General features: G+C 40.5%; 1 protein-coding gene across 3 annotated transcripts in view; it reads right to left on the bottom strand.

Moving 5' to 3' along the window:
• Nucleotides 1-13,704, bottom strand: part of SRBD1 (S1 RNA binding domain 1) — a 214,165-nt gene extending 200,461 nt beyond the window's left edge. For 2 of the 3 annotated variants that reach the window (XM_058551313.1, XM_058551314.1), the window contains exons 1-3: nucleotides 13,653-13,704; nucleotides 8,400-8,479; nucleotides 5,370-5,550 (exon numbers count right to left, since the gene is read on the bottom strand). In XM_058551313.1, coding sequence (XP_058407296.1) covers nucleotides 5,370-5,550; nucleotides 8,400-8,479; nucleotides 13,653-13,703 — 312 coding nt within the window. In that variant the 5' untranslated portion in view covers nucleotide 13,704. Of the gene's footprint in view, nucleotides 1-5,369; nucleotides 5,551-8,399; nucleotides 8,480-13,515; nucleotides 13,627-13,652 lie in introns of those variants that run through there. The other variant, XM_058551315.1, reaches the window with a different exon arrangement.
• Nucleotides 13,705-15,735: the final 2,031 nt, after the last annotated feature.

Here is a 15,735-nt window from a genome sequence, read left to right as displayed (position 1 = left end):
CGATTGACATTGTGACAAGCATAGTGTCTATACCACAGCAGGCATTCAGTGAACCTAAATGAATGGAATTATCTAATTCTCCCATTCTGAGTCCATGCTCATCAAGTAAATTTCTGATTATTATTTAATTCCCTATTTACTTCAGCCTCTGAGGAAAGATAGGGCTAGTCATAATAACTTCAAGTTCTTGATTATATCAAACTATTAATTATTAAACCAGCACTCTGGTTTTATACACTACTCTTATGAGCATGGCTGATGAGAAAGCACCCATGAGGGATCTACCAGTTCCCAAAATAATGACAAAATCATGTTTCTGACTTAAAAACCCAGTCCCATCACTTACTATCTGTGATCCATGAACAAGTCACATCACATCTCTTGGCTTGGCTTTCTCTTCTATAAAATCAGGATAATAACAGCATCTGCCGCAAGGGGTGGTTGTGAGGACTAAGCATGATCACACAGTGAAGTGCTGAGCACAATGCCCACCTATTGGTAAACACTCAAATATCTGCTAATAGCACCATCATTAGCACCACTTCCACACCTAGACCACCTTCTAGGAGAAGAAAAAGGAAATAGACAAAGAAATGAAGAAAAAATAAAATGACTAAAAGTGGGAGGCTTAAAGTAAGAGGAAAAAAAGAAAAGCCAACAATCATATATTAGACACTTAAAGGTATCTCCTCTGCAATCTTCAGGGAAGATTTATCTAGTGTTTCTCAGTACTGTTCACAGATCCCTGGGGGACCCTGAGACCCTTCCGGGGGGGCGGGGTCTGCAAGGTCAAAACTATATTGATAATAATGCTAAGACACTATCTACCTTTTCCACTGTGTTGACATTTCACTGATGGAGCAAGAGCAATGGTAGCAAAAACCAAGGCAGTGGCACCAAGCTGTACTAGCAATCCCTGTTCCCCTCACCGCCACACACTTGCAATAAAACAATGTCAGCTTCACTCAAGAATGAAGCACCAAAAAGTATTAATTTTTAAAATTTCAGTCCTTAAAAACACAAATTTTTAATACTCAGTGCTGAAATGGTTAGTACAAAGAAAGCACTTCTCTGCCTGCCAACACGTACGGATGTGCAGTGGTTGTCTCGAGGAAAAGCACCCATGCAACAGTTTCAGATGTGAGCCCAACTAGTTTCTTTTTCCATGAAACAGCATTTTTACTTGAAAGAATGACTGACAAACTGTGGTTATTCAGACATGGGTACCTGGCAGACATTTTCTTATAAATGAACTGAGACTGTCACTTCAAGGAAAGACCTGACATTGTGACAGGCTTTAAATAATAATAAAAGTCGGCTTTAAAGTGAAAATTAGAATTTTAGAAAATCTGTATCCATTGTGAACATGCCAGCTTCCCAACATTGTGATGAAATTGGTGGTTATAGTAACAAATGTGACTTTTTTGACATCGTATAATGAAAGGTGCTAACGTCTGGGAAATCTGTATAAATCAGTGAACCAATATTTTCCAAATGACCAATACATAATGTTACAAAATCACGCATAGGTATAAGATCCATTCAAATAACACAGACCAATGGATTTTAATGTAATAGAGTATAAGAAGTTCATTAGCATAGTTCCAGATTCCACAATGAAACAAACCTTTAAGGAACTACCACTTACTGAGTTTTGGTATAGTATCAAATAAGAATACCCACAATTATCTGAAAAGGCTATTAAAACATCACTCCTTTTTCCAAATATATATTTGTGTGGAGGCTTGATTTTCTTTATATATTTCAGTTATCTTCTAGTAAGTCTGACACTAAATACATTTGCAAAAATGTAAAACAATGTCATTCTTCTAATTTTGTTGTTGTTATTTGGGAAAATATGTACTTGTTTTTCATTAAAAAGTGTTATTTGGATTAACATATAATAGGTTTATTATTATTTTAAAATTCATCAATATTTTTTAATTTCTCTTTTTTAATTTCTAATATGGTAAATATCAATAGATATAACCCACATAAGCAAAAGCTCCTTGGGTCCTTGATAAGTTTTAAGAGTGTAAAGGGGTCCAAAGACCAAAAATGTCGAGAAATGCGGATCTAACCTATCGAAAACATATAGAAATATCTCTCCACTTTCTGAAGCTTCTAAAATTCCATAGCCTCCCTCAGGTACATATTCAAGTTTAATAAGCCTCCATGACAATATTTTTCCTCCTTATATCTAACCTGAATCTTTGACACACTGAATAATCAAAGTTCATTTGCTTTTGCCCTCAAGGGTATTTTTTAATCACTCTTAACTCTCCAAATGGTTATTACGTAGCCCAAGACTCCAAGAAGAATTGGACCATTCTTCTTTCTGCTATCTCTGAAAGGAGCAAACTGTCTAAATCAAAAAGTGGCTCATTGTATCTTTACCAGTCAGATTAGTTAACTGGCTTGGCGTTGCCTGGTGTTGTATTATGTGAGCTTGACAGATAACTGGAGAGGGATTTGGTGTCAAGGGGAGGATTCTTAAAAATTAGATGCAAAAGAGCATTTTTATACTCTGAAGCAACTGAGCCAATCGGAGAAAAGTCAACAAGAGAGAAGAAAGGGGCTGATTGAAGGAGCAGAGACCTTGAGAAGACAAAAGGGGATGGGATCCAAAGCCCAAGCAGTGGGACTGATCCTTGATAGGAGGAATGACATTTCCTCCACTGTAATTGGACAGAAGAAGATGAATGCAAATATAGGTGGCTTGTTCATGAGAAAATGAGAAACTTCCTATATTCTCAAATACATGAAAGGCAATATCATCAGCTGAGAGTGAGAGAAGAGAAAGGAATTTAGGAAGTTTAAGAAAAAAGAAAAAGTGGAAAAATAAACTTGCTGGAGAAAATGATGAATCTACCAGGTATTTCTGATGCAATCTTGAGGTCCGAGATTTTGAATCTAAAAGAAAACAAATTAAGTCATTGCTAAGACTGTTTCCAGCAACAGTCAGCTGCTCAGTGCAGGCAGAGGAGAGGCTATGGCTCACTCAGTATCAGGGTCTGATCAACCATGGATTATTGAAGGAAAGAAGGGCAAAAATGGTGAGACTATTTAATAAAAAGTGATTTAAATCACAGATTACATAATCTAGGCTACCTAAGGTAGGAAGAGAAAAGGGCTGACTGCCAGTGATAGAGCACTACAGTCAAAGGATTAGGTACTGGTTCTCAACCCTGGCAGTCCATAAAAATCCCGAGGAGCTTTAAGAAAATAATACCACTGATGCTCAGGCCCACCCCAGAATTCTTTCCAGATTTAATTGGTCTGGAAAAGGGGTCCAGGCACTGACATTTTTTCAAGTTCCCCAGGTTGAGAACTACTGATGAGATGTTGTGACAAGGTTGCAAAATTGTGGCAGTGAGGATACCCGACCAAGTGAGCTGGAAGAACAGGAAATGGCAAGACGGTGGTACAAAAGTGGGATGGCTGAAAAAGAAATGTCAGCGGTAGCACAGTTTCTGGTGATGACAAGATTCAGATTGAGATCATGAGAGGAGAGGTGAAGGCAGAGAAGAAGAAAAAGTCACTGAAGATGAGGAGGTCAAAGAACCTAGAAGACAGAGTATTAGATGGCTCATCCAAGTGAAGAGGGAAATCACTAAGAATGATGACAGAAGAGGAAGATATGCAGCAGGAGCTAAAGACTTTAATGAATGAAGAGGAGTGGCCAGTGGGGTGGTAAATGCCATCAACATGGAGAGGAAGAGACTGAATAATGATGAATTTTGTCTGTAATGTTTGCTAAAAATGGATTTTTAAATTATTAGGAGGCTGCCAATTCTAGTTCTACCCAAAACAGGGGTTTTAACTCTTACGTTCATTTTGGTTACAGCAGAGCAAACTGTCAAACCTAATGAAATGAAATATTCTAATATGCTCCATGTGCTTTCAATGAACTATAAATCATGTGAATTTTGGCAATTCTGAAAGAAATTCTCTTTTTCCCTTTAAAAAATATACAGATACCGGGGCTGGCCCGGTGGCGCAAGCGGTTAAGTGCGCGCGCTCCGCTGCGGCGGCCCGGGGTTCGCTGGTTCGGATCCCGGGCGCGCACCGACGCACTGCTTGGTAGGCCATGCTGTGGCGGCGTCCCATATAAAGTGGAGGAAGATAGGCACCGATGTTAGCCCAGGGCCGTCTCCTTCAGCAAAAAAGGAGGAGGATTGGCAGATGTTAGCTCAGGGCTGATCTCCTCACAAAAAAAATAATAAATAAATAAATAAATAAATAAATAAATAAAAATATACAGATACCAAGCATCACTTGAAGGATCAAGAAGTTACCGTGACAAGGGTTCTTAAGCTGTACACTCTTGAACTATACTTTAAAACTTAGAGGATAGGCATGTGTACATTTTACTCATTTTACTGAAGTGGGGTTCATAACTTTTATTGGATTCTCAAAGAGTTTGTGATTCCAATACAAAAAACCACTGGTGCCAGCCCGGTGGTGTAGCAGTTAAGTTTGCGCACTCCACTTCGGCGGCCCGGGGTTAACAGGTTCGGATCCCAGGCACGGACATACACGCCACTCATCAACCCATGCTGTGGCAGTGTCCCATATACAAAACAGAGGAAGACTGGCACAGATGTTAGCTCAGGGACAATCTTTCTCAAGCAAAAAGAGGAAGATTGGCAACAGATGTTAGCTCAAGTCCAATCTTCTCACCAAAATAAAAACCACCGAACCAAGAGATATTTCCTAGGTTAGACAATCAAGCTACTTTTAAGCACAGCTATGCCATGGTTTATGAAAAACCTTCAAATTCTGCCAACAAGATGACAGAAGTCAATACTTTCTCAGCTGTAGGTAAAGCCCACCCACCCACTAAAAGTGCATTCAACGAAAAGAAGAAACAGAGGTCCTGGGTGATAGGAGAAAAGATTGATTCAAAAGCCCTATCCAAGGGCACAGTAAGGTACAATGCAATGTCCCCTACTATGCACAATAAATGTGTCCCTGGAAAGTCAAACATCTAGTGCACATTAAAAGAGTATTATTTTAAATGTACTAAGGAAGCTGTTATTTAAAGGAATATCACAGTGAATGATTTTGGAAATGCATAATTATTTTTGTAATGCAAAATAGCCTATAATTTATTGTTGTTGGTTTTTTTAACCCAGATTGGCATAGATACAGTGTTTGCCTTTGGCAAGAAATACATATATGCCAGATCATAAATATTCCTTCTCATCCAACAGTGGATCTGATGGTAAATACTATTAAGACCCATGAGAGAGGACACCACTGCCCTGCAGTTTTTGTCATTTACCTCCTTTGTCCTACTCTGTGAAAGTAGCATTGCCAATTAGGAAGGCACTACAGTGCTCCCTCTATCCAGCTAAAGCACCTACCAGCTCCTCCTTAACAGCCATGCCTTCTGAGCCATCAGTGATCTGTAGCACGTTCTTCTTCACCCGTGGCACCCTCTTGGGTTTGGATTCCTTGAGAACAGGTTGCTTACGGCTTCTGGGGACTTTCTTTTGGGGCTCCCAGGCACTATCTTCCTTGTCATCTTCTTCAGAGGCAGATGATCTAGGAGTAAATTGACAGAAAAATTCCCAGGAAAAATAAAGCCAAATGTTCAAGGCAAAAAAGAGACATATGCTTCTTGAAAGCAAAAATAAAGTAGGAGATGTTTAATATAAAATGAAGTGATGTGAGTACAGGCTATGAAGAGATGTGGCTAAGAATTGAAACAAGATAGATGATCCAGGACCAATGTAAAAATCCCCCCTGATAAGCTGTAAATCACTCCATTCTCCTCTCACCAAACCAACAAATACAGACACACATACACTCAAGACATAGGAAATCATTTATCACCTTAAGTAATTTACTGGGTCATGTCACACCATAGTCATTGTGAGGTTTTCCATTTTAACAGTGAAAAGCACTTAAATAATTTCCTAAGTGCTAACCAAATTCATTGAAATTGTATTAAGTTATTCAAAGCAATGTAAGGAGTGGGAAACGGCTCTAGGAAATACCCAAAACTACATAAAAAGTCAGCACCAAGACTCTTCCAACTGCTTTAATTAACCCTTTTTTCCTTTCACAGAATGGATTTGTTTCCTGAATAGACTGGATAAGGTGCAGCTACCGTACTTTTCTAACAACCCAAGAATCAAACTCACAGCAACAGCAGAGAAAAAGCAGCCACATGAACTCTGGTAAAGGAACATCACACTCCCGCCAACCCAGATGATTCCGTTTCTACCCCTGATGTCAAAGGTCAGTATCCGTGGGAAGGACAACCACTTCCTTCACTAGACTAGTGAATAGGGATGACTGGCTTTCTGAATGGTTTAAGTTCTCCCTGGAGGCAAAGACCTGATTGGATGACTTCTTAGCTAAACTATGCTCTAAGAGAGCATAATTAAGATAGGTTAAGCCACTGATAGTCTCCAAGTGGGAACTCTTCAGAGGTCCATGCTAACTAAAGCCAAAGAGTAGGCAAAAAACAAACAGAAAATCATTAAACTAACATAACACAATAGCAGTGGAACTGAAAGGAACAAGAATTAGAAAACCAAGGAATCAGAAAACCAGGGTTCCACTCCTCATACTGTCACCAAACTGAACAGAATGACTTCTTTCCACCTCAGTCTCATCATCAGTCAAGCAGGAGCACTAACGTTATTTCACAAAGGAATACTGCAAAGATTACAGGACACATACAAAAGTGCTTTCAGTTACTATGAACAAAAACACAGTATAGGTATTATTTGATTATACATGAGGCAGTTCTAAGACAGCTAGTCAGCTCTCATTCCTAAGCATACTTGACCTCTCAGCAGCATGTGGCACCCACTCCTTAGAGCACGTCTTTCACACCTTCCAGGAACACAACTCCCCTGGTTTTCCTCCTACCTCCCTGGCAGCTCCTCCTTAGTCCCTTTGCTTACCCCTCCTCCTCCCCAACCTTTCAATGTTGGGATCCTCCAAGACTTAGTCCTCAGCCCTCTTTTCTTCTCTTTACACTCTCCTACTAGATGACCTTATCTCATCCCCTAGCTGAATACAGAGGAATCTCCATTTTATATCTCCCACTTGACCTGAGCTCGACTGGTATATCCAGTTTCATTGGATATCTAGCAATCATCTCAAACTTACCAAGTCCAAAACAGGACTGATTTCATCACCCTCAAACCTGATCCTCTTCCAGTCTTCCCCAAATTCCTATCTTTCCTTCACACCCCAAATCCTAATGGATCCCTAATCCATCATCGTATCCCTAATCCATCATCGTATCCCGTCTACTCTATCTTCAAAATACATCCCAAATTAGACCATCTCTCACCACTTTCATTTCTAGGACCCTAGGCTTCTACAATAATCTTCTTATCCAATCCTCCTGCTTCCATTCTTACTCCTTCCCCTATCATAGTCTGTTCTCCAACAAGAAACTGCATGATCTTTTACAAATGTAAACCAGATCATGTCACATCCCTGCCCAAAGCCCTCCAGTGGCTTCCCAACCCACTTCAAATAAAACCCCAACACCCTGTCATAGCCTATGAGATCCTATGCATTCCAATCTCCCTTCCAATCACTCTCTGCTTCGGTGACTCTGCTCTTGCTATTCCCTGAACACACCAAGCTCATTCTTGCCTCAGGGTCTTTGCACTTGCTGCTCCCTCTACCTGGAACATTCATCCCCCAGATCTTTGCAAGTTGCACTCCCAAATCTCATTTAGATCTCTTGCCACTTCTTCCCAAAGGACTTTCTTGATTACTGTATCCAAGATGTCCCCCCACTAGAACTACTTTGCTCTCTATTCCTTTCTCTGCTTTATGTTTCTTTATAGTACTTATTACTGCCTAACGTTAATTAGTCATTTAGTTAACAAATATCTTCAGGGCACCTACTTCGGTACTCTAAAGCAGAAGTTTTCAATGGAGGACAATTTTGCCCCCACAGGGGGCCTCTGGTAACATCTGGAGACATTTTTGATTGTCACAACTGGAGGGAGGGGGTGCTATCAGCATCTAGTGGGTAGAGACCAGGGATGCTGCTAAACATCCTACAATGCAAAGGACAGTTCCCACAGCAAAGAATTATCCAGTCAATAGTGCTAAGGTTGAGAAACTCTCTGCTAAAGCAATATAAAAACCTCCCTGCTCTCATAGAGCTTATCTTCTAGTATAAACATTACGTTATATATTTAGTTGGTTACTTTCTCTCTCCTTGTTCAACAGTTCACCAACACCTAGAAAGAGCCTGGGACACAGCATGAGTTCAATAAATATTTCTTGCATGAATGAATGAAAAAAAACACAGCCTTCTTCAACCCAAATGACTTAAGAAGTTAGTGACAGAATGCATTACTCCTTAAAATATACATCATTCTCCCACCCCCATATAAAACCAATATGCTTACAACTCAGAGAAGAAAGAAAACTCGTCTTTAGATACTGCAGTCTGGACCTTTACTTTTGCTCTTCTTGGCAGTGATGACATCTGGAAGAAATAGAATATGAAATCAGCATGACTTCAATCACTTGAATGACTGATCACTTATTTTGTCTACAAAATGATGTGCCATTCAAAACTAACACTCCAACAGCTTTGCTACTAGAAAATGCCATAGGGAAAAAAATGAGGATCATTCACAAGCCCAAACACTGGTTTCCACGTCTATGTGGCTGCCAATTATAAGAGCAGCTAACAGCTTTCCAACAGTTTCAAAAGCCTGATGAGTGTGGACCATTTTTAGAAAAACATAAGCTTCTATAGGGTGACGATTCTTAAGTTTTTTTAGAATTATAGGGTTGAGTATACTGCAAATGTTATTTGATGGTTTATCAGACAAAATTATAAAGTCCTTTATTAAATTATACATCAAAGATAAGAAATATTTTCCCTCTTCTCTGTCTTCTTAACAGTATAAAGTAGAGGCCTCTCTACAAAGTTGACAGTCAAATCAGTGATGCTGATTGACTGAATAAGCAGCCAGCTTATTCCTAAAACAAGATAATCCATTCCCTTATAATAAAAGTTCACAATATTTAAATAAAGCAATAATGCCACAAGAAAAGATTTATCAAATTTAAAGGCCCAGCTCTAAAAATAATTAAGACAAATAACCAGAAACACCAAATAATACAGGAAGTAAACAAATTTACTTTAGCCGATAAGTTTTATTACCTAAAGAATACATGTCAAACCATAAAAACCAGATTAGATTCTGACATATTTGGAACCCTTTAAACAAGTTCCTAAACCAGTCATATGTTATAATGCCTCTGGTTCTAACCTGTACTTGGAGGAAGAAGGAATGCCACATAGAAATACCAAAGGGGCTGTCACAAAAGGGAGCATGTTCTCCTAGCAGCTATAGGTTAACTCAGTCCAGTAAGTGTAGAACCACTGGGCAGAGAACAGCCAGAAGGACCCAGGAGAACAAAAGGAAAACAGTCTCCGCGAAGTAGACAGGATAATCTTCTGCCTTCTCTTTCACCCTCTTTTTTGGGATTTTATGTTATACAGGTCATCTTCCCTCAAATAAACGCTTCTAGATACTGATCATAAAGGAACAGGTAACTTACGATTTCTGTGTTATATGTACTTTACCACAATAAAACAAAAACAGAAGAAGTTAGTGTATGATGGGGTGGCATTCAAACCAAGGCAGAAATGGATTATTCAATAAGTGGTATTAGGACAACCAGCTATCCCTGTGGAGGAAAACAAGTGTTTAATTTCTACCTCTATGCCATGAAAATATATTCCACATTGACTAATGATTTAAAACATACAAAATAAAACTACAAAAGTACTAAAAAAATAAAGAAGACTATTTTCATAATTTTGAGTGGAGGTGGGGAAATAGAGGTTTTCCTAGGCATGACTCAAAATTCCGAAAGCCAAAAAGATGAACAGATTTCACTACATAAAAATTAAATCGCAAACCAGCAGTGGGAGAATTTCAGAACCAATTTACTCTGCAGTTATCTTCAAAAAAAATCACAGGAAGGTGCCAGCCTGGCGGCATAGCGGTTAAGTACACGCGCTCCACTGCAACAGCCCCGGGTTCGCAGGTTCGAATCTCAGGCACGCACCGACACACTGCTTGTAAAGCCATGCTGTGGCGGCGTCCCGTATAAGGTAGAGGAAGATGGGCACGGATGTTAGCCCAGGGCCAATCTTCCTCAGCAAAAAGAGCAGGATTGGTAACAGATGTTAGCTCAGGGCTAATCTTCCTCACCAAAAAAAAAAAAAAAAATCAGAGGAAGCAATACCTAATACCTTGAAACTAAGGGTGAAAGGAGTAAGCGCTGGGTGTAAACTGTCTGAGACAAAAGAATATCTCCAGGTGCCCTACTCCACTTCATGCTATTAGGCAACTGCCCCTGGAAAAAGTCTGGAAGTTTATTATCTGGAGAAGGTAAAACAGAATCCCTAAACTAGAGGACACCAAGTACAGTTGTGGGCACGTGAACCATACAGACTAAACGCTAAATGCAGAGACTCCCAGTCCTCTTCTTCCATTAAGCTCCCAAAAAGCTGCCAGTCATATCCTTACCCTCTAGGGAGAATGGGATGGCTCTTCTCTGGAGAATCTGACCAGCCCAAGAGTAAAAATCTGAAGGTGCTAAGCTCCCCATCAAACACCCAACCAGATCATCTTACAACCACTCTCACCACCCCATTCAACAATGTACCTGAAATAGAAGATTCCCACAGACCACCACGTACCAATTCTAATGCCACACTTCAGCCTTAACAGAAATGAGTTTAAAATAGGGATAGACAAACACTTGGCAGGCTTTTTTTTTTTTTTTGTGAGGAAGATCAGCCCTGAGCTAACATCCATGCCAATCCTCCTCTTTTTGCTGAGGAAGCCTGGCCCTGGGCTAACATCCGTGCCCATCTTCCTCCACTTTATGTGGGACGCCGCCACAGCATGGCTGGAGAAGCGGTGCGTCGGTGCGCACTCGGGATCCGAACCCGGGCCACCAGCAGCGGAGCACGCGCACTTAACCGCTACGTTGGCAGGCTTATATTTTGATTAACCATTAAAGAAAGGTTCCCTGAAACAAATATTTCCAATTGCCCCCTTATTAGACACCCTGGAAGCAATGTTACCATGGAAAGATGAGTAAGATGTAAACTTGTCTTCTGACAATTAGAAAAAAATATGAATTCGAAAAGGGAGGTGAGAAAGGAGAATATGCATGAACACATAGGCCAATTTCAGACAGATCAGTTTTAGAAAGAGTATATACAGAAGCTGAGGAGCTAGAAATTATTTCTTATAAACTATCTATGCCAAGTATACTCCCAGGGGTATGCATATTCCAGTTAAAGACCAATGTTATTGGGGACTGTTTCTCCATCTCCATACCTCCCATGCTCCCTTACTTTGTATCAGAGAATTTCCATGGTTTTAAATACCCATATCACCTATTTATTAACAATCCTAATATCTCTATCCCAAATCTTGCCTCAGAGATTCTGATTTACATAATAAAATGCCTGCCTATGAAACTATTTAGATGCCTCATTGTTATCTAAAATTTAACATATCCACAATAGAACTCTTGATAACCATTCCTTGTCCTAAAACCCATTCCCACCCTAGTCTTCCCCATCTCAGTAAATGGCACCACCATCCACCTAGACAGATGGTTCTTTGCTAAGCCAGAACCTTGGAAAATTTTTAACAGCTTCATTGAGTTATAACTGACATACAATAACCTGTACATGTTTAAAGTGTACAAATTTGATAAGTTTTGACATATGTATACACATCCCCACAATCTAGATAACTGAACATATCCATTATTCTCCATAGTTTCATCTGCTCAGCCAAAACCTTGTAATCTTTTCTTCTTTCATCTCCTACATCCAGTCTATTAGTAAGTCACATAAATTCTTCCCCCAAAATATATCTTAAATCTCTACGATCTCTAGTGAGTCTTTAGTCCCCAACATCTCTCACCTGGACTGATGTAACAGCCTCTTAACTGGCACCCCTGCTTCTACTCTTGCCCTTATAATCCATTCTCCACATATCAATCCAAAAGATCATTTAGAAAATGCTTAAAAACACTCAGACTTCCCACTCCATCCTCCCCTTAGAATCAAATCACATTTTTTACCACGGCCTTCTAAAATGCCCTGCAAAACTGATTCCCACCCACCTTTCTAACTACATTTACCACTCATAGCTCCTCAGCCCTAGTCACAACATTCTTTCAGTCCCTGTAACAAGCATGATTCTTTCCTACCTCAGGTTCTCTGCCTGGACCACTATTCCCCCTGCTCATCAATAGGCTGGCTCCTTCCCATCTCTTAAAGTTCAATATTTTAGGCCTAAAATGGGTTTCCCAGATCTAATATTATTCTAGGACCCTATTTACTTCCTTTATACAGTACTACATACCATAATCTATAATTATCTTTGTTTATTGTCTGCATTCCTTATGTTTACTTCAGGCAGTAAACACCATGAGGGAAGCACACTTGCCACATTCACTTCTGCATCAAAGCCTAGCACTTAATAGCTGCTCTATATCTATTAAATGAACATAAGAACATACACAAACATGTATATTCCTATAGAGTAATATACATTTTTTTACCCCTCACTATTAGGCAACATTACCCATGGCACTTATCACTTTCTTGAAAAAGTGATGGCACAGAAGTACACCCCTATTTTTAGTGGCTTGAGATTTTTCGCTCCTTTCAAGCTGTCTTATCTCTGTGGACACATGAGCATACTCAAAATCAACAACTTGGAGGCTGCTGTGACGTTACTAAGGAAGGAGGCACTAAAGTAAGGCAAGTGAAAATTGGGGGAAGGGGGCGGAAAAACCTGGGCGCACACACAAAAACTGGAAGAACCACAGTTAGAAAATTTAAGGAGAGCAGGGGGGGAACAACTTTTTAAGAGGCACCTAAAGAAGGTTCCCTGAGGGTACCAACAGAAGTACTTAGAATGTCAGCACAGATCCCTAACTAAATAACAAAAACAAAATACTAGAGCTGGAAAGAGCCTCAGAAATCAGACAGTCTTGCTATTTTCTTTTATGAACGAGAAGCCTGAGATCCAGCGAGGAAACGGTTTACTCAAAGGGAAGAGCTATGTGGCAGAGGAAGGACTAGAACCCAGAGCCCCTAACACCAAGAATAGCCTGTTTCCCATTCCACATACATTACATTAATGACACGCTATCGTGTGGGAAGTTCGTGGGAAGCTGCCTAGAGAGTTTCCATTCATTCCCTTCCTCAACAGTTATTCAGCGCCTACTATATGCCAGGCACACTGCTGGGGATGCAGTTGATTCAGACAGGGCCATGATCCGATAGTGAAAAAAGTGCTTCCGCCCCCACCTCCAATAATTTGAAGTGTAAAAACAATCTAGTTTGCCCGGGCTTTCCCACGTTTGCCCCTATACGCTAAGAGCTGCAATTTGACAGCGAAGACGCGCCAGGTGACACGCGGCAGCTAGGAGGGGTTTTCCGGATGTAGGTTGTGAGATACAGACATCAGACAGTAAAATGTAATGAAACGTCTCACTTTAAAAAGGGATGTTATTGCCCAAATGAGCGCTCAAAACTTTTTAAATGGCCCCAAAAATAGCGGAGCCCGCAGGAAGACCGCCACGGCGAACGTTCAGCTCACCTTCCCGCCCTGAGAGTCAGAAGGCCCAGGATTCTGCGTCTGTGACCGCATCTTCCGGTTCCCGCCGGAAGCTTTTCAAACGCCGGAAGTCCCGCCTCACATCTCCCTGACCGCCACAAAGGCGCTGAGCTACCGGAGCGGGGTGGAGCAAAGCTGGACGGAGGCGGGGCTAGAGCAAGGATCCCGTGGGAGCGCTGGCCTGGGGCCCTGCTCCGGGGCTGGGGGCGGAGCTCTATCTCCCGCGATCCGGGTGGAGGTGGGGCCAGAGGTGCTGCAAATACGAACCATGCTCCTTGTTTTTCTTTCTCTTCTCTCAACCCGCTTTACTCTATTTTGATCTATCCTCTTTACAATTCAATCAAGAATGTTTCTTTTCATTACATTATTTGTAATTTGCAGTAGAAAAATGAAAAACAAGCTTTTTCCTTTCTAAAGTCAACTTTAAATGTCGTTAATTAACTTTCATAAGGGTGTTTTTAGCGTAGTTTTAGCGTATTCCTTTATTTCCTAAGCCCCGAGTTAAGGGTTTTGCTCCGGTTTTATGGAAATGTTCACATTTTGCCTCTTGTGATAAGCCCTCACACAGCTCATGAAGGGCACACTGCCTTAACTGGAGAGTTTAGCCCTGGAGTAATCACTAGCTTACTTTGGTTTGACAGGCTGATTGGCACACTGCCAACTACAGCCTTTTGAAAACCTGGTTCTCTCAGGAACCTCCTAGTATACTTGGGCAAATCCTTTCAATGTCTTTGAACCTGTTGCTACTGTCTTCTCCTCCATCTTACCCCGATAAGGTACCGTGCACATATTAGGTATAAATATTCACTGAGTTAATTTATTGGAGGCAAAGGCAGGTCCCAGTTACTTAACCTTCTTGAGCAAGAATGGAAAAACCCATTTCATTTTCAGATTCGTGGAAAATGCTGCACTTACATCCTGATAACCTAGTATCCTAGAGGAACCCTCTTCCATATCCAGTGTTTCCATTTCCCTTCTCACAAAACACAAAACTAGCTCCTGCTTTTTATTTCGATGGGGCCTGACTCTCTTAACCCCACTTCCATCCCCTAAGCCCCACTTTTTTTTCAGTAACCCACCTTAAAGGTATAAAGGCCTCCTTAGCAATTTTTTCCCTTTACTTTGAGTATGTTTTCTCAAAGTCAGTTCTTTGAGAAATAAAAATAGAAATAAAAATGATTTGGTTTTTGGTGTTGTATTTTTTACCAACCACCCTAAACTCTAAGCTCACAGAAACAGCCAAAGAAATTAGATTGTAAAATCAGAGAAATAATGCTATTGTTAGTCTAGATTAGAAGTTAGCAAATCAAAACCCCCTGGATTTGTTTTAGAAGATTCTAAAGACCAGCTTTCCATGCTACTCAAGTATTTCCAGGGACTCTTGAGTGCTGAAGAGCCAAGCAAACTATTGAAATAACTTGTGAGTGAGCCTTGCTGTAGATTCACCCAAAGGGAACCTAAATCTTACTGGATAATTTTTGCAACAGGGAGGAAAATAGGACTCCTTAAATTTAGTACGTCTATTCTTCTATATCTAAGATCCTTGGTTGGTAAGGAGGCGTTTCTGAGACTGTTTAGGGATTTTTTTCCTTCTTATTTTGCAGTCTTATGTTGCCTTTGCAATGGTTCCAGAAGGTCTGCAACTCTCTGCTACAATCACAGTCTGCTCCACAATTTCTAGTTCTGAAAGAATAATAGAGAACATGTTATACTCCAGGATTATGGGAAGGGAAACCAGTTCATAATCAACAACAATAATTTACTATTTACTATCCACCTACTTTTGATGTTGGATTGTGCTACGAAGATTTAAGGTAGGGAGTATTAAGGGTCAAGGTTAAACAATATTCTACAAAATCTTTTGATGTAATTCCTTCCCTGGAAGAATTTACAAACAATACTGGGGACTAGATACAACCACAAGAGACAGAGACCCATACAAGACAGTCTAGATTCAAGGGTTGGATTGCATATTAGTAGCCACACTACCCAATGAGGACAAGAGTAGGGGTTGGCCAGCGTGGTGTTGGACCTTAATTCTCCTCTCCTCCACCACGGATATTTG

Source organism: Diceros bicornis, chromosome 12, assembly GCF_020826845.1.
Source record: "Diceros bicornis minor isolate mBicDic1 chromosome 12, mDicBic1.mat.cur, whole genome shotgun sequence".
Lineage (NCBI taxonomy): Eukaryota > Metazoa > Chordata > Mammalia > Perissodactyla > Rhinocerotidae > Diceros > Diceros bicornis.
The sequence above is the reverse complement of the archived record's forward strand: the minus strand, read 5'-3'. Positions and strand labels throughout refer to the sequence as shown.